General features: G+C 40.1%; 1 protein-coding gene across 2 annotated transcripts in view; it reads right to left on the minus strand.

The window, feature by feature from the left end:
* The window catches only part of LOC131937013 (glutamate receptor 3), an 81,839-nt gene that overhangs the window by 2,083 nt on the left and 57,912 nt on the right, over positions 1 to 21,844 (minus strand). For both annotated transcript variants that reach the window (XR_009386140.1, XM_059294193.1), the window contains exons 13-21: positions 19,724 to 19,885; positions 17,291 to 17,517; positions 16,968 to 17,166; positions 10,056 to 10,145; positions 7,440 to 7,594; positions 6,000 to 6,111; positions 4,674 to 4,796; positions 3,459 to 3,575; positions 153 to 215 (exon numbers count right to left, since the gene is read on the minus strand). Coding sequence is in view for 1 of the 2 variants with exons in the window: in XM_059294193.1 (XP_059150176.1) it covers positions 153 to 215; positions 3,459 to 3,575; positions 4,674 to 4,796; positions 6,000 to 6,111; positions 7,440 to 7,594; positions 10,056 to 10,145; positions 16,968 to 17,166; positions 17,291 to 17,517; positions 19,724 to 19,885 (1,248 nt within the window). In the remaining variant the exon portion in view is untranslated. The remainder of the gene's footprint in view (positions 1 to 152; positions 216 to 3,458; positions 3,576 to 4,673; positions 4,797 to 5,999; positions 6,112 to 7,439; positions 7,595 to 10,055; positions 10,146 to 16,967; positions 17,167 to 17,290; positions 17,518 to 19,723; positions 19,886 to 21,844) is intronic.

The raw sequence follows: 21,844 nt of genomic DNA on the forward strand, positions 1-21,844 counted from the left end.
CACTTACCTGTGTAGATGTCACTTACCTGTGTAGATGTCACTTACCTGTGTAGATGTCACTAACCTGTGTAGATGTCACTTACCTGTGTAGATGTCACTTACCTGTGTAGATGTCACTAACCTGTCTAACCACGACCAATCTGCTGACTCACCTGTCTATGAGGACAAGGGTCAAGGAATTTATCAGATCCGGAATGGCTTGATGGTTCCGGGGTCTGAAAAAAAAAGTTCCAGTAAAACAAAAAGCACAAGACATTTGTACTTTTGTCAAAGTAGAAAAGTTCACATCTCTAGGCAAAATATTGTCATCGTGCAAAAGTTCAAATCTCTAGGGAAAATATTGTCAACGTGCAAAAGTTCAAATCTCTAGGGAAAATATTGTCAACATGCAAAAGTTCAAATCTCTAGGGAAAATATTGTCAACATGCAAAAGTTCAAATCTCTAGGGAAAATATTGTCAACATGCAAAACTTCAAATCTCTAGGGAAAATATTGTCAACATGCAAAACTTCAAATCTCTAGGGAAAATATTGTCAACATGCAAAAGTTCAAATCTCTAGGGAAAATATTGTCAACATGCAAAAGCTAAAATCTCGAGTTTTGCACCGTCCGAACTGTTAGGAAGCGAGTTTAAGATGGGCTTGTAGGATAACGTGAATTCACAGACAAAAAACGATCCAATACAAATATCGAACAGGAGCGCTTTTGTTCAGTCCTCTGTTTATTACACTTTTGTTCAGTCCTCTGTTTATTACACTTTTGTTCAGTCCTCTGTTTATTACACTTTTGTTCAGTCCTCTGTTTATTACACTTTTGTTCAGTCCTCTGTTTATTAGACTGTCCAAACTCGTAATAGACGATCACTTTCAAAACGTCAAAATGACCCGGGACAAATCGGCCCAGTCAAAATGGTAAACGGAAAAAAAGTCACAGGAAAAAAAAACACAGAAAAAAAGTCACAGTTTTTGCTAGGAAAAAAAGTCACAGAAAAAAAGTCACAGTGGAAAAATTTTATCGGAAAAAAAGTCACAGAAATAAAGTCACAGAAAAAAAGTCACAAAAATCATTTTAGAAATATTTTTATTAATTTGTTAAGAATTGTAAAATTTTGTATGTTTATTGTTGTGGGTTGTATTTTTTGATAGCATAAATTATTTATAGACGTTAAAAGCATTATGATTTATAACAATTGTAAGTAAAAATACTCTAAGATAATTTACACAACAATCTCAACTTGTTACGTATTTAGTTAAATACGCGGTAGAAAAGTTAATTATAAAAGAAATTTAGGCAAATTTTGCCATGAGTTGAGGGCAGCAAGTCAGATGAACTTACCATTTCAGGGTAATTTAATATTGGTATTTAAAAAAAAACACGATGAAAACCGTGGACTTTGGAGCATTCTATTAAATGCTACTAATCTTAAGTTTAACATAATTACAATCTACATACTTCACAATAAATATTTTTAGATGAATTATAAAAATTCCTATGCGTATACAGCCTACACACATTACATTACATTTAATTAATCCTAAGTTAATTTGCACTCTCTAAATATTTAATACATAAAAGTATTTACAAATATCATGCAAATATATATTTGTGACTTTTTTTCCTGTGACTTTTTTTCCTGTGACTTTTTTTCCTGTGACTTTTTTTCTGTGTTTTTTTTTCCTGTGTTTTTTTTTCCTGTGACTTTTTTTCCTACAATCGTCAAAATAGCCCTGTCAAAAGGGCCCCGACTTATTGGCTCCAGTCCAATGGGCTCCCGTCATACTGACTCCCGACAAAGCGGCTTCTGACATATTGGCTTCTGACATAAGGGCTCACGACAAATGGGCTAACCCTAATCAAACAATAAGCGACACCCTTATACACCATAATTAGTTGGGCCAGGCAACACAATATATTAGATATTAAAGATACATTTAGAAACCTACATAATAAACGCATTACACCAAAAGGAATGGAAGTAAGACTAATTTTTAATTAACACCAGTTTCACGAAATACAAAGTCAAATCAAAATGTTAAAATAACATGTCAAACGTGTAAACAAAATATACAAGAAACCGAGAAACACATTTATTTAGATTAAATATTAATACAGAAAGCAAAACAAACACTTGCGAAAATATTATATACCACCAATCAAACAGCCACAACAAATGAAGCAATCTCACTTAACTTAATTAACACGACTAGACAACAGAAGATGAAAACAGAATAGTAGCAACGGCTGTTTAGAGATTGACTATATGGGAATATTCGGAATAAAATAAGATTTTCTTTTAAAAAATGCTCTGACATCGAGTTAAAAGAAATATTTTAAGCATAGCTAAGACATAGACTGGGAACTCTCGCCTAACTAAAAAAAAACAAAATAAAGTATTAATATTAATTAAGACAGTCTCAAGCCAAACATCACGTGAGCGCCCTCGAATAAATTAACGTTATAACAGTCATTTGGTTTCTCAGGTGTTAAAAGAGCACAATCTGAAAGGTAGAAAGAGATACACACCTCCCACCCCTACCCTCCCCATAATGTAAACAAACTCACCTGTCTCACACACATAATGTAAACAAACTCAGGTGTCCCACACACATAATGTAAACAAACTCACCTGTCTCACTCCCATAATGTAAACAAACTCACCTGTCTCACTTCCATAGTGTAAGCAAACTCACCTGTCTCACTCCCATAATGTAAACAAACTCACCTGTCTCACTCCCATAATGTAAACAAACTCACCTGTCTCACTTCCATAGTGTAAACAAACTCACCTGTCTCACTCCCATAATGTAAACAAACTCACCTGTCTCACACACATAATGTAAACAAACTCACCTGTCTCACTCCCATAATGTAAACAAACTCACCTGTCTCACTCCCATAATGTAAACAAACTCACCTGTCTCACTTCCATAGTGTAAACAAACTCACCTGTCTCACTCCCATAATGTAAACAAACTCAGGTGTCCCACACACATAATGTAAACAAACTCACCTGTCCCACACACATAATGTAAACAAACTCACCTGTCTCACTCCCATAATGTAAACAAACTCACCTGTCTCACTCCCATAATGTAAACAAACTCACCTGTCTCACACACATAATGTAAACAAACTCACCTGTCTCACTTCCATAATGTAAACAAACTCACCTGTCTCACTCCCATAATGTAAACAAACTCAGGTGTCCCACACACATAATGTAAACAAACTCACCTGTCCCACACACATAATGTAAACAAACTCACCTGTCTCACACACATAATGTAAACAAACTCAGGTGTCCCACACACATAATGTAAACAAACTCACCTGTCCCACACACATAATGTAAACAAACTCACCTGTCCCACACACATAATGTAAACAAACTCACCTGTCTTACTCCCATAATGTAAACAAACTCACCTGTCTCACACACATAATGTAAACAAACTCACCTGTCTCCGGGATTCATATGGCAACATCGAGTCTTCCCTGTCGTTTGGCGTGGCACACAATGTGGTCAGTGTGTTTGTGCCCCTGAGGTAGCCGTCGTTTGGAGGATTTGGTTCGTTCTGTGGGGAGAAATCGTATGACGTTTGACCAGATTTAGGTCTAAGTGTAAACACGATTTGTATCAGCATGTTGGTCTAATTAGTGTAATTTATCAGCATGTTGGTCTAATTAGTGTAATTTATCAGCATGTAAAAGTATCCTCGAAACGGAACGCGATGCTGAAAGTTTTTTTACAAGCTTTTACTTAACTTCCTCTGTCGTTCTCCCTACTGTCTGCTGTCCTGTCAACTATATGTCTTGCTCCCAACTGTCTGTCTTCCTCCTAACTGTCTGTCTTCCTCCTAACTGTCTGTCTTCCTCCTAACTGTCTGTCTTCCTCCTAACTGTCTGTCTTCCTCCCAACTGTCTGTCTTCCTCCTAACTGTCTGTCTTCCTCCTAACTGTCTGTCTTCCTCCTAACTGTCTGTCTTCCTCCCAACTGTCTGTCTTCCTCCCAACTGTCTGTCTTCTTCCCAACTGTCTGTCCTTCTCCCAACTGTCTGTCTTCCTCCTAACTGTCTGTCTTCCTCCTAACTGTCTGTCTTCCTCCTAACTGTCTGTCTTCCTCCCAACTGTCTGTCTTCCTCCCAACTGTCTGTCTTCCTCCTAACTGTCTGTCTTCTTCCCAACTGTCTGTCCTTCTCCCAACTGTCTGTCTTCCTCCTAACTGTCTGTCTTCCTCCTAACTGTCTGTCTTCCTCCTAACTGTCTGTCTTCCTCCCAACTGTCTGTCTTCCTCCCAACTGTCTGTCTTCCTCCTAACTGTCTGTCTTCCTCCCAACTGTCTGTCTTCCTCCCAACTGTCTGTCCTTCTCCCTACTGTCCGTCGTCCTGTCTAGATCAAAACGAGCGAGCAAAATTTCAGGCACTACTAACCGGGCACTTCTTAAATTGGGGACCTGGGTCAATAACCAATGACAATGCAATATGTCATTAAATTTGACTTAATTGGATGCCCAATTAATTTGTTGAAGAATTAATTACAATTTTCTGAAATTAGTAGACTGTCCCACTCAAGCTTTTATGTAATAATACACTGAAGATGGGAATATAATTTAGATAATATCAAGTGACCCTGACCCCAACATAACCAAACCTTGACCTTTGTAAAAGCTCACCTTATTCTTGTTCCTAAAACACAAAAATTCAAAGACGCCCAGTGAGATAGCGATCACTAGGCCGACTATCAGGATGTAGAAGATTCCAGCAACATTGCTCAAGGTCAGCGACACCTTGCCTTTCTGGAGACAAACAGGTCATACGTCATTAGATGTCGCAAACATTAAAAAAATGAACATTTTAACATCAAATAATTAAAAACTGAACATTTTATCATCAAATAATTAAAAACTGAACATTTTAACATCAAATAATAAAAAACTGAACATTTTATCATCAAATAATTAAAAACTGAACATTTTAACATCAAATAATTAAAAACTGAACATTTTATCATCAAATAATTAAAAACTGAACATTTTATCATCAAATAATTAAAAACTGAACATTTTATCATCAAATAATTAAAAACTGAACATTTTAACATCAAATAATTAATAACTGAACATTTGAACATCAAATAATTCAATATTAAAAGTTTCAACATCAAATAATTCAAAAACAAATATTTCAACTAAGAGTAGGCTGCTATCACGCGGGGTGTGTGGTGGTGGGGGGTTATCGTCCTTAACGAGCTACTGATAATGTTTTAATGCAAATATTTTCAGTGGCAGCATTGGTAGTGTCGAATTCACAAATTATGAATTTCTGAAAAGTAGAAAATAAAACAACTAAATAACTGTGTATTCTGCGGGTCGGCTCGTATAAAATATTTTAACATCAAATATTTGCCGAGGTTAAGAAACAAATTCACTTCATCTACCCAATGGAGCGTTAGGTCTAAAGAGGAATCTTTACTTTTTTTTATTTCAATATAAAATATTGCAACATTAAATATTACAAACTAAATATTTCATCACCAAAAAAAAAATAAATAAATACTAAACATATTTCAATTCTAATCACTTTAACATCAAATAATCCAACACCAAATATTTCACCATCAAATAATTCACCATCAAATATTTCACCATTATACACTTCAACATAAAATATTTCACCATCAATTATTGAGTCCACAAAAAAAAAAAAAAAAAAAAAAAAAAAAAAAAACTTAATGTGGGCCATAATTTTTTTTTCGGACATTTATTTAGACCTTGCCCGTCTATTGTTCCACAAAACGGACATTTGTTTAGCCTTAAATTGCACAAGGACCAACACCCCGCACCTCACACATACACGCACATATATCTACACACACACACATAAATACACACACAGACACACACACATAAATACACACACACACACACCGGACAAGCAAGTCTAGACACTCTTGTCCAGCGGGTGTTGTGAGGACCTTACCCAGGGTGACCACAACTGACCTTGCTCTGGTGAAGGCCGCCACATTGACCTTTCTCCACCCACCACTTCTGGTGCAGAGTGTACAGAGCTCCTGTCTCCTTCAATTTGAGAACAGCAACATTAATGGGATCTCTGAAACAGGTCATTACAGCTACATTAATGGGATCTCTGAAACAGGTCATTACAGCTACATTAATGGGATCTCTGAAACAGGTCATTACAGCTACATTAATGGGATCTCTGAAACAGGTCATTACAGCAACATTAATGGGATCTCTGAAACAGGTCATTACAGCAACATTGATGGGATCTCTGAAACAGGTCATTATGGCAACATTGATGGGATCTCTGAAACAGGTCATTGCAGCTACATTAATGGGATCTCTGAAACAGGTCATTACAGCTACATTAATGGGATCTCTGAAACAGGTCATTACAGCTACATTAATGGGATCTCTGAAACAGGTCATTACAGCAACATTAATGGGATCTCTGAAACAGGTCATTACAGCAACATTAATGGGATCTCTGAAACAGGTCATTACAGCTACATTAATGGGATCTCTGAAACAGGTCATTACAGCTACATTAATGGGATCTCTGAAACAGGTCATTACAGCAACATTAATGGGATCTCTGAAACAGGTCATTACAGCAACATTAATGGGATCTCTGAAACAGGTCATTACAGCAACATTAATGGGATATCTGAAACAGGTCATTACATCTACATTAATGGGATATCTGAAACAGGTCATTACAGCAACATAAATGGGATATCTGAAACAGGCCATTACAGCTACATTAATGGGATATCTGAAACAGGTCATTACAACTACATTAATGGGATATCTGAAACAGGTCATTACAACTACATAAATGGGATATCTGAAACAGGTCATTACAACTACATAAATGGGATATCTGAAACAGGTCATTACAACTACATAAATGGGATATCTGAAACAGGCCATTACAGCTACATAAATGGGATATCTGAAACAGGTCATTACAACTACATTAATGGGATATCTGAAACAGGCCATTGCAGCTACATTAATGGGATATCTGAAACAGGTTATTACAGCAACATTAATGGGATCTCTGAAACAGGTCATTACAACTATATAAATGGGATATCTGAAACAGGTCATTACAGCTACATAAATGGGATCTCCTAAACAGGTCATTAAAGCTACATAAATGGGATCTCCTAAACAGGTCATTACAGCTACATAAATGGGATATCTGAAACAGGTCATTACAACTATATAAATGGGATCTCCTAAACAGCCCATTACAGCTACATTAATGGGATCTCCTAAACAGGCCATTACAGCTACATTAATGGGATATCTGAAACGTCATTACAGCTACATAAATGGGATATCTGAAACAGGTCATTACAGCAACATTAATGGGATCTCTGAAACAGGCCATTGCAGCTAACCGTATGCTACCTTAGAGGAGAGTTTCTGGGCGTGGCTACACCGAAGCCGAGGTTGTTGAGTTTGCCACCAACGCTGACAGTGTCGCAAGGCTTCCGCTCATTGTAGTACTCAACTAGAGATGACTCAGCCAGAAAGGCGTACTTATTTTTGGAGTCAGACACGCGCTGGGGAGGCAATAGGCATGGTGACACATTAGGTGGTGACACATTATACAGGTGGTGACACATTATATAGGTGGTGACACATTATATAGGTGGTGACACTTTATACAGGTGGTGACACATTATATAGGTGGTGACACATTATATAGGTGGTGACACTTTAAACAGGTGGTGAAACACTGTGCAGATGATGACACATTATATAGGTGGTGATATTTTATACAGGTGGTGACACATTATATAGGTGGTGACACTTTATACAGGTGGTGACACATTATACAGGTGGTGACACTTTATACAGGTGGTGACACATTATACAGGTGGTGAAACACTGTGCAGATGATGACACATTATATAGGTGGTGACATTTTATACAGGTGGTGACACATTATATAGGTGGTGACACTTTATACAGGTGGTGAAACACTGTGCAGATGATGACACATTATATAGGTGGTGACACATTATATAGGTGGTGACACATTATATAGGTGGTGACACTTTATACAGGTGGTGACACATTATATAGGTGGTGACACATTATATAGGTGGTGACACTTTAAACAGGTGGTGAAACACTGTGCAGATGATGACACATTATATAGGTGGTGATATTTTATACAGGTGGTGACACATTATATAGGTGGTGACACTTTATACAGGTGGTGACACATTATACAGGTGGTGACACTTTATACAGGTGGTGACACATTATACAGGTGGTGAAACACTGTGCAGATGATGACACATTATATAGGTGGTGACATTTTATACAGGTGGTGACACATTATATAGGTGGTGACACTTTATACAGGTGGTGAAACACTGTGCAGATGATGACACATTATATAGGTGGTGACATTTTATACAGGTGGTGACACACTGTGTAGATGGTGACACATTGTATAGGTGGTGACACACTGTGTAGATGGTGACACATTATATAGGTGGTGACACTTTATACAGGTGGTGACACATTATACATTTGGTGACACATTATACAGGTGGTGACACTGTGTAGATGGTGACACATTATATAGGTGGTGACACTTTATACAGGTGGTGACACATTATATAGGTGGTGACACACTGTGTAGATGGTGACACATTATATAGGTGGTGACACTTTATACAGGTGGTGACACATTATATAGGTGGTGACACATTATATAGGTGGTGACACTTTATACAGGTGGTGAAACACTGTGCAGATGATGACACATTATATAGGTGGTGACATTTTATACAGGTGGTGACACATTATATAGGTGGTGGCACTTTATACAGGTGGTGACACATTATACAGGTGGTGACACTTTATACAGGTGGTGACACATTATACAGGTGGTGAAACACTGTGCAGATGATGACACATTATATAGGTGGTGACATTTTATACAGGTGGTGACACATTATATAGGTGGTGACACTTTATACAGGTGGTGAAACACTGTGCAGATGATGACACATTATATAGGTGGTGACATTTTATACAGGTGGTGACACACTGTGTAGATGGTGACACATTGTATAGGTGGTGACACACTGTGTAGATGGTGACACATTATATAGGTGGTGACACTTTATACAGGTGGTGACACATTATACATTTGGTGACACATTATACAGGTGGTGACACTGTGTAGATGGTGACACATTATATAGGTGGTGACACTTTATACAGGTGGTGACACATTATATAGGTGGTGACACACTGTGTAGATGGTGACACATTATATAGGTGGTGACACTTTATACAGGTGGTGACACATTATATAGGTGGTGACACATTATATAGGTGGTGACACTTTATACAGGTGGTGAAACACTGTGCAGATGATGACACATTATATAGGTGGTGACATTTTATACAGGTGGTGACACATTATATAGGTGGTGGCACTTTATACAGGTGGTGACACATTATACAGGTGGTGACACTTTATACAGGTGGTGACACATTATACAGGTGGTGAAACACTGTGCAGATGATGACACATTATATAGGTGGTGACATTTTATACAGGTGGTGACACACTGTGTAGATGGTGACATATTGTATAGGTGGTGACACACTGTGTAGATGGTGACACATTATATAGGTGGTGACACAGTATACAGGTGGTGACACATTATACAGGTGGTGACACATTATACAGGTGGTGACACTGTGTAGATGGTGACACATTATATAGGTGGTGACACTTTATACAGGTGGTGACACATTATATAGGTGGTGACACACTGTGTAGATGGTGACACATTATATAGGTGGTGACACTTTATACAGGTGGTGACACATTATATAGGTGGTGACACACTGTGTAGATGGTGACACATTATATAGGTGGTGACATTTTATACAGGTGGTGACAGTCTCTAGATGTGACATTCTTGATGATGACATACTCTCTAGTAGATGTGTATGTGTGTGAGTGTTGGTGGATGGAGGCTGTAGACTGACCTTGACCCCCTCGTGTGAGGTCTGTACGAGAACCTCAGGGTGAGCCTGCATGTAATTTCCCATCTGTTTGTAGACAGGGACATCAGAGTTCTGGGGACAACATCAACAGTTCAACATGACAACATCAACAGTTCAACATGACAACATCAACATGACAACATCAACATGAGAACATCAACATGAGAACATCAACAGTTCAACATGAGAACATCAACATAACAACATCAACAGTTCAACATGACAACATCAACAGTTCAACATGACAACATCAACAGTTCAACATGACAACATCAACGGCTCAACATGAGAACATCAACAGTTTAACATGACAACATCAACAGTTCAACATGACAACATCAACAGTTCAACATGACAACATCAACAGTTCAACATGAGAACATCAACAGTTCAACATGACTACATCAACAGTTCAACATGACAACATCAACAGTTCAACATGACAACATCAACAGTTCAACATGACAACATCAACATGAGAACATCAACATGAGAACATCAACAGTTCAACATGACAACATCAACAGTTAAACATGACAACATCAACAGTTCAACATGACAACATCAACAGTTCAACATGACAACATCAACAGTTCAACATGACAACATCAACAGTTCAACATGACAACATCAACAGTTAAACATGACAACATCAACATGACAACATCAACATGAGAACATCAACATGAGAACATCAACAGTTAAACATGACAACATCAACAGTTCAACATGACAACATCAACAGTTCAACAAGAGAACATCAACAGTTTAACATGACAACATCAACAGTTCAAAATGACAACATCAACAGTTAAACATGACAACATAAACATGACAACATCAACAGTTCAACATGACAACATCAACATGAGAACATCAACATGACAACATCAACAGTTCAACATGACAACATCGACAGTTCAACATGATAACATCAACAGTTCAACATGACAACATCAACAGTTCAACAAGAGAACATCAACAGTTTAACATGACAACATCAACATGACAACATCAACAGTTCAACATGACAACATCAACATGACAACATCAACATGAGAACATCAATAGTTCAACATGAGAATATCAACATGACTACATCAACATGACAACATCAACAGTTCAACATGACAACATCAACATGACAACATCAACATGAGAACATCAATAGTTCAACATGAGAATATCAACAGTTCAACATGACATCATCAACAGTTCAACTTGACAACATCAACATGAGAACATCAACATGAGAACATCAACAGTTCAACATGACAACATCAACAGTTCAAAATGACAACATCAACAGTTCAACATGAGAACATCAACATGACTACATCAACAGTTCAACATGAGAACATCAACATGACAACATCAACAGTTCAACATGACAACATCAACAGTTCAACATGACAACATCAACATGACAACATCAACAGTTCAACATGACTACATCAACACGACAACATCACTAGTTCAACATGACAACATCAACAGTTCAACATGACTACATCAACATGACAACATCAACAGTTCAACATGACAACATCAACAGTTCAACATGAGAACATCAACAGTTCAACATGACAACATCAACATGAGAACATCAACAGTTCAATATGACAACATCAACATGAGAACATCAACATGACAACATCAACAGTTCAACATGAGAAAATCAACATAACAACATCAACAGTTCAACATGACAACATCAACGGCTCAACATGACAACATCAACAGTTTAACATGACAACATCAACAGTTCAACATGACAACATCAACAGTTCAACATGACAACATCAACAGTTCAACATGAGAACATCAACAGTTCAACATGACTACATCAACAGTTCAACATGACAACATCAACAGTTCAACATGACAACATCAACAGTTCAACATGACAACATCAACATGAGAACATCAACATGAGAACATCAACAGTTCAACATGACAACATCAACAGTTAAACATGACAACATCAACAGTTCAACATGACAACATCAACAGTTCAACATGACAACATCAACAGTTCAACATGACAACATCAACAGTTCAACATGACAACATCAACAGTTAAACATGACAACATCAACATGACAACATCAACATGAGAACATCAACATGAGAACATCAACAGTTAAACATGACAACATCAACAGTTCAACATGACAACATCAACAGTTCAACAAGAGAACATCAACAGTTTAACATGACAACATCAACAGTTCAAAATGACAACATCAACAGTTAAACATGACAACATAAACATGACAACATCAACAGTTCAACATGACAACATCAACATGAGAACATCAACATGACAACATCAACAGTTCAACATGACAACATCAACAGTTCAACATGATAACATCAACAGTTCAACTTGACAACATCAACAGTTCAACAAGAGAACATCAACAGTTTAACATGACAACATCAACATGACAACATCAACAGTTCAACATGACAACATCAACAGTTTAACATGACAACATCAACAGTTCAACATGACAACATCAACAGTTCAACATGACTACATCAACATGGCAACATCAACAGTTCAACATGACAACATCAACATGACAACATCAACATGAGAACATCAATAGTTCAACATGAGAATATCAACATGACTACATCAACATGACAACATCAACAGTTCAACATGACAACATCAACATGACAACATCAACATGAGAACATCAATAGTTCAACATGAGAATATCAACAGTTCAACATGACATCATCAACAGTTCAACTTGACAACATCAACATGAGAACATCAACATGAGAACATCAACAGTTCAACATGACAACATCAACAGTTCAAAATGACAACATCAACAGTTCAACATGAGAACATCAACATGACTACATCAACAGTTCAACATGAGAACATCAACATGACAACATCAACAGTTCAACATGACAACATCAACAGTTCAACATGACAACATCAACATGACAACATCAACAGTTCAACATGACTACATCAACACGACAACATCACTAGTTCAACATGACAACATCAACAGTTCAACATGACTACATCAACATGACAACATCAACAGTTCAACATGACAACATCAACAGTTCAACATGAGAACATCAACAGTTCAACATGACAACATCAATGACAACATCAACATGAGAACATCAACATGACAACATCAACAGTTCAACATGAGAAAATCAACATAACAACATCAACAGTTCAACATGACAACATCAACGGCTCAACATGACAACATCAACAGTTTAACATGACAACATCAACAGTTCAACATGACAACATCAACAGTTCAACATGACAACATCAACAGTTCAACATGAGAACATCAACAGTTCAACATGACTACATCAACAGTTCAACATGACAACATCAACAGTTCAACATGACAACATCAACAGTTCAACATGACAACATCAACATGAGAACATCAACATGAGAACATCAACAGTTCAACATGACAACATCAACAGTTAAACATGACAACATCAACAGTTCAACATGACAACATCAACAGTTCAACATGACAACATCAACAGTTCAACATGACAACATCAACAGTTCAACATGACAACATCAACAGTTAAACATGACAACATCAACATGACAACATCAACATGAGAACATCAACATGAGAACATCAACAGTTAAACATGACAACATCAACAGTTCAACATGACAACATCAACAGTTCAACAAGAGAACATCAACAGTTTAACATGACAACATCAACAGTTCAAAATGACAACATCAACAGTTAAACATGACAACATAAACATGACAACATCAACAGTTCAACATGACAACATCAACATGAGAACATCAACATGACAACATCAACAGTTCAACATGACAACATCAACAGTTCAACATGATAACATCAACAGTTCAACTTGACAACATCAACAGTTCAACAAGAGAACATCAACAGTTTAACATGACAACATCAACATGACAACATCAACAGTTCAACATGACAACATCAACAGTTTAACATGACAACATCAACAGTTCAACATGACAACATCAACAGTTCAACATGACTACATCAACATGGCAACATCAACAGTTCAACATGACAACATCAACATGACAACATCAACATGAGAACATCAATAGTTCAACATGAGAATATCAACATGACTACATCAACATGACAACATCAACAGTTCAACATGACAACATCAACATGACAACATCAACATGAGAACATCAATAGTTCAACATGAGAATATCAACAGTTCAACATGACATCATCAACAGTTCAACTTGACAACATCAACATGAGAACATCAACATGAGAACATCAACAGTTCAACATGACAACATCAACAGTTCAAAATGACAACATCAACAGTTCAACATGAGAACATCAACATGACTACATCAACAGTTCAACATGAGAACATCAACATGACAACATCAACAGTTCAACATGACAACATCAACAGTTCAACATGACAACATCAACATGACAACATCAACAGTTCAACATGACTACATCAACACGACAACATCACTAGTTCAACATGACAACATCAACAGTTCAACATGACTACATCAACATGACAACATCAACAGTTCAACATGACAACATCAACAGTTCAACATGAGAACATCAACAGTTCAACATGACAACATCAACATGAGAACATCAACAGTTCAATATGACAACATCAACATGAGAACATCAACATGACAACATCAACAGTTCAACATGAGAAAATCAACATAACAACATCAACAGTTCAACATGACAACATCAACGGCTCAACATGACAACATCAACAGTTTAACATGACAACATCAACAGTTCAACATGACAACATCAACAGTTCAACATGACAACATCAACAGTTCAACATGAGAACATCAACAGTTAAACATGACAACATCAACATGACAACATCAACATGAGAACATCAACATGAGAACATCAACAGTTAAACATGACAACATCAACATGACAACATCAACAGTTCAACATGACAACATCAACGTGAAAACATCAACATGAGAACATCAACAGTTCAACATGACAACATCAACAGTTCAACATGACAAAATCAAAGGTTCAACATGACAACATCAACAGTTCAACATGACAACATCAACAGTTCAACATGACGACATCAACAGTTCAACATGACAACATCAACAGTTCAACATGATAACATCAACAGTTCAACATGACAACATCAACAGTTCAACAAGAGAACATCAACAGTTTAACATGACAACATCGACAGTTCAAAATGACAACATCAACAGTTAAACATGACAACATCAACATGACAACATCAACAGTTCAACATGACAACATCAACAGTTAAACATGACAACATCAACATGACAACATCAACAGTTCAACATGACAACATCAACATGAGAACAACAACATGAGAACATCAACAGTTCAACATGACAACATCAACAGTTCAACATGACAACATCAACAGTTCAACAAGAGAACATCAACAGTTCAACATGACAACATCAACAGTTCAACATGACAACATCAACATGACAACATCAACATGAGAACATCAATAGTTCAACATGAGAATATCAACAGTTCAACATGACATCATCAACAGTTCAACTTGACAACATCAACATGAGAACATCAACATGAGAACATCAACAGTTCAACATGACAACATCAACAGTTCAAAATGACAACATCAACAGTTCAACATGAGAACATCAACATGACTACATCAACAGTTCAACATGAGAACATCAACATGACAACATCAACAGTTCAACATGACAACATCAACAGTTCAACATGACAACATCAACATGACAACATCAACAGTTCAACATGACTACATCAACACGACAACATCACTAGTTCAACATGACAACATCAACAGTTCAACATGACTACATCAACATGACAACATCAACAGTTCAACATGACAACATCAACAGTTCAACATGAGAACATCAACAGTTCAACATGACAACATCAACATGAGAACATCAACAGTTCAATATGACAACATCAACATGAGAACATCAACATGACAACATCAACAGTTCAACATGAGAAAATCAACATAACAACATCAACAGTTCAACATGACAACATCAACGGCTCAACATGACAACATCAACAGTTTAACATGACAACATCAACAGTTCAACATGACAACATCAACAGTTCAACATGACAACATCAACAGTTCAACATGAGAACATCAACAGTTAAACATGACAACATCAACATGACAACATCAACATGAGAACATCAACATGAGAACATCAACAGTTAAACATGACAACATCAACATGACAACATCAACAGTTCAACATGACAACATCAACGTGAAAACATCAACATGAGAACATCAACAGTTCAACATGACAACATCAACAGTTCAACATGACAAAATCAAAGGTTCAACATGACAACATCAACAGTTCAACATGACAACATCAACAGTTCAACATGACGACATCAACAGTTCAACATGACAACATCAACAGTTCAACATGATAACATCAACAGTTCAACATGACAACATCAACAGTTCAACAAGAGAACATCAACAGTTTAACATGACAACATCGACAGTTCAAAATGACAACATCAACAGTTAAACATGACAACATCAACATGACAACATCAACAGTTCAACATGACAACATCAACAGTTAAACATGACAACATCAACATGACAACATCAACAGTTCAACATGACAACATCAACATGAGAACAACAACATGAGAACATCAACAGTTCAACATGACAACATCAACAGTTCAACATGACAACATCAACAGTTCAACAAGAGAACATCAACAGTTCAACATGACAACATCAACAGTTCAACATGACAACATCAACAGTTCAACATGTTGAACCTACAGCAAAAAATTGCAGCGTAGCACCGGAAGCCACGGCGCCATATTTGATGGTTGGATGGTTGACGAGGTCATCGACTGACTCGATGGGGCTAACCATCCTCTCGATGGTCAAGAAAGCTGCCAGGTTGGCCGTGTAGGAGGAGATGAGGATCAGGACAAAAAACCACCAGGCCCCGCCGATAATACGTCCAGAGATTGACCTGAAACAAGTGACGTCATTAGTTCTACTCACACACCTGTCAACCCCTCCCCCCCAATTAATGAAACTGGCACCCACCTGGGACAGCTGTCGCCCCCCCCCCATGTAATGAAACTGGCACCCACCTGGGGCAGCTGTCGCTCCCCTGGAACATGAGCGCCCCCATGGAGAACCAAAATGAGTTGAAGAGAGAAAAGTCGTTGTGGTAGACGCCGTCGGATTCCTTGCGGACCTTGGACCAGTCGACATGCTGACCATCCTTGACCTTCTTCCACTCCACTGGACTAAACCTGGACACCAGGAACAGGCCGATGCTGACCGTCAGGTAGGCGATGATGATGCACAGCCACACCTGTAAGTCATAGACACACCTGTAAGTCATAGACACCTGTAAGTCATAGAGACACCATTAAGTCATAGAGACACCTATAAGTCATAGAGACACCTGTAAGTCATAGAGACACCTATAAGTCATAGAGACACCTGTAAGTCATAGAGACACCATTAAGTCATAGAGACACCTATAAGTCATAGAAACAGCTGTAAGTCATAGAGACACCTGTAAGTCATAGAGACACCTGTAAGTCATAAAGACACCTGTAAGTCATAAAGACACATCTGTAAGTCATAGAGACACCATTAAGTCATAGAGACACCTATAAGTCATAGAGACATCTGTAAGTCATAGAGACACCTGTAAGTCATAGAGACACATGTAAGTCATAAAGACACCAATTAGATAGCTACACCTGTAAGACATCCACATAGTGTGTTTGGTATTCGGTAGGAACAAAAAATCTTTTAAGGGAGCTAATCTTGGCGCACACTTATAATGTATTTGTTGCCTCCCTTACACCGCGTTTACACTTGCCACACTGCATGTCTCGAGACAAAAAACTCACGCAACAGCTAATATTTCTCCCCGCAGAACATGTTTATATACTAGTTGCTACTTTTTTTTCTAGATATGTTTAGTATACATGTGTGAAAGTGGTGTTACAACACAAAATCGACTGTCTATTTTTACGGCAGCGTTAATGATTTTATTTGGTTGTTCTACAGAACATCTGTCTACATTTTTAGACATAAAGTATACCTCTATAGACAGTGGCCCAGATACCTCTATAGACAGTGGCCCAGATACCTCTATAGACAGTGGCCCAGATACCTCTATAGACAGTGGCCCAGATACCTCTATAGACAGTGGCCCAGATACCTCTATAGACAGTGGCCCAGATACCTCTATAGACAGTGGCCCAGATACCTCTATAGACAGTGGCCCAGATACCTCTATAGACAGTGGCCCAGATACCTCTATAGACAGTGGCCCAGATACCTCTATAGACAGTGGCCCAGATACCTCTATAGACAGTGGCCCAGATACCTCTATAGACAGTGGCCCAGATACCCCTATAGACAGTGGCCCAGATACCTCTATAGACAGTGGCCCAGATACCTCTATAGACAGTGGCCCAGATACCTCTATAGACAGTGGCCCAGATACCTCTATAGACAGTGGCCCAGATACCCCTATAGACAGTGGCCCAGATACCTCTATAGACAGTGGCCCAGATACCTCTATAGACAGTGGCCCAGATACCTCTATAGACAGTGGCCCAGATACCTCTATAGACAGTGGCCCAGATACCCCTATAGACAGTGGCCCAGATACCTCTATAGACAGTGGCCCAGATACCCCTATAGACAGTGGCCCAGATACCTCTATAGACAGTGGCCCAGATACCCCTATAGACAGTGGCCCAGATACCTCTATAGACAGTGGCCCAAATACCTCTATAGACAGTGGCCCAGATACCTCTATAGACAGTGGCCCAGATACCTCTATAGACAGTGGCCCAGATACCTCTATAGACAGTGGCCCAGATACCTCTATAGACAGTGGCCCAGATACCTCTATAGACAGTGGCCCAGATACCTCTATAGACAGTGGCCCAGATACCTCTATAGACAGTGGCCCAGATACCTCTATAGACAGTGGCCCAGATACCTCTATAGACAGTGGCCCAGATACCTCTATAGACAGTGGCCAGATACCTCTATAGACAGTGGCCCAGATACCTCTATAGACAGTGGCCCAGATACCCCTATAGACAGTGGCCCAGATACCTCTATAGACAGTGGCCCAGATACCTCTATAGACAGTGGCCCAGATACCTCTATAGACAGTGGCCCAGATACCTCTATAGACAGTGGCCCAGATACCCCTATAGACAGTGGCCCAGATACCTCTATAGACAGTGGCCCAGATACCCCTATAGACAGTGGCCCAGATACCTCTATAGACAGTGGCCCAGATACCCCTATAGACAGTGGCCCAGATACCTCTATAGACAGTGGCCCAGATACCTCTATAGACAGTGGCCCAGATACCTCTATAGACAGTGGCCCAGATACCTCTATAGACAGTGGCCCAGATACCTCTATAGACAGTGGCCCAGATACCTCTATAGACAGTGGCCCAGATACCTCTATAGACAGTGGCCAGATACCTCTATAGACAGTGGCCCAGATACCTCTATAGACAGTGGCCCAGATACCTCTATAGACAGTGGCTCCATGAAGGAGAAGACGCCAGGCCGCTGACTCTGAGGTTTCTTGATCATGATGGTGACGCCGATCTCCATGAAATGCTTGGAGAAATCCACGTAGCGTTCTCTCTCGGCTGTGATGGTCAGTGGGGCGATGGCAAGGTCAGCTACCTGAGACATGGAGTGGGGGGGGGGAGATGTCAAGGTCAGCTACCTGAGACATGGAGTGGGGGGGGGGGGGAGATGGCAAGGTCAGCTACCTGAGACATGGAGTGGGGGGGGGAGATGGCAAGGTCAGCTACCTGAGACATGGAGGGGGGGGGGAGATGGCAAGGTCAGCTACCTGAGACATGGAGGGGGGGGGGGGAGATGGCAAGGTCAGCTACCTGAGACATGGGGGGGGAGATGGCAAGGTCAGCTACCTGAGACATGGAGGGGGGGGGGAGATGGCAAGGTCAGCTACCTGAGACATGGAGTGGGGGGGGGGGGGGAGATGGCTAGGTCAGCTACCTGAGACGGAGTGGGGGGGGGGGATGGCAAGGTCAGCTACCTGAGACATGGAAGGGGGGGGGGGGAGATGGCAAGGTCAGCTACCTGAGACTTGGAGTGGGGGGGGATGACAAGGTCAGCTACCTGAGACATGGAAGGGGGGGAGATAACAAGGTCAGCTACCTGAGACATGGAAGGGGGGGAGATGGCAAGGTCAGCTACCTGAGACATGGAAGGGGGGGAGATGGCAAGGTCAGCTACCTGAGACTTGGAGTGGGGGGGGATGACAAGGTCAGCTACCTGAGACATAGAGGGGGGGGGGGGGATGACAAGGTCGGCTACCTGAGACATGGAGGGGGGGATGGCAAGGTCAGCTAACTGAGACATGGAGTGGGGGGGGGATGGCAAGGTCAGCTACCTGAGACATAGAGGGGGGGATGACAAGGTCGGCTACCTGAGACATGGAGGGGGGGATGGCCAGGTCAGCTACCTGAGACATGGAGGGGGGGATGGCCAGGTCAGCTACCTGAGACACAGAGGGGGGTAGTGGGTAGGGTAGTGTTGGGGTGGGGAGATGCGATGAAGGGGTGTCGTAACTCACTTAAAATTTTGTATCAATCAGCTGGGAGCTTGGAATATTTTGTCCTGGATACCTCACACAAGTTCTGCAGTTCCACACACTAAGCAAGCATTCACCCCCACACACTAAGCAAGGACTCACCCCCACACACTAAGCAAGCATTCACCCCCACACACTAAGCAAGCATTCACCCCCACACACTAAGCAAGGACTCACCCCCACACACTAAGCAAGCATTCACCCCCACACACTAAGCAAGCATTCACCCCCACACACTAAGCAAGCATTCACCCCCACACACTAAGCAAGCATTCACCCCCACACACTAAGCAAGCATTCACCCCCACACACTAAGCAAGCATTCACCCCCACACACTAAGCAAGGACTCACCCCCACACACTAAGCAAGCATTCACCCCCACACACTAAGCAAGCATTCACCCCCACACACTAAGCAAGCATTCACCCCCACACACTAAGCAAGGACTCACCCCCACACACTAAGCAAGGACTCACCCCCACACACTATGCAAGCATTCACCCCCACACACTAAGCAAGGACTCACCCACACTAAGCAAGGACTCACCCCCACACACTATGCAAGCATTCACCCCCACACACTAAGCAAGCATTCACCCCCACACACTAAGCAAGCATTCACCCCCACACACTAAGCAAGGATTCACCCCCACACACTAAGCAAGGACTCACCCCCACACACTAAGCAAGGACTCACCCCCACACACTAAGCAAGCATTCACCCCCACACACTAAGCAAGCATTCACCCCCACAGACTAAGCAAGCATTCACCCCCACACACTAAGCAAGCATTCACCCCCACACACTAAGCAAGCATTCACCCCCACACACTCTGCAAGCACTCACCCACACACACTAAGCAAGCATTCACCCCCATACACTAAGCAAGGACTCACCCCCACAGACTAAGCAAGCATTCACCCCCACACACTATACAATGACTTACCCCCACACACTATGCAAGCACTCACCCCCACACACTAAGCAAGCATTCACCCCCACACACTAAGCAAGCATTCA

Source organism: Physella acuta, unplaced genomic scaffold (assembly GCF_028476545.2).
Source record: "Physella acuta isolate Inbredline_101_S28 unplaced genomic scaffold, ASM2847654v3 ptg000017l, whole genome shotgun sequence".
Lineage (NCBI taxonomy): Eukaryota > Metazoa > Mollusca > Gastropoda > Physidae > Physella > Physella acuta.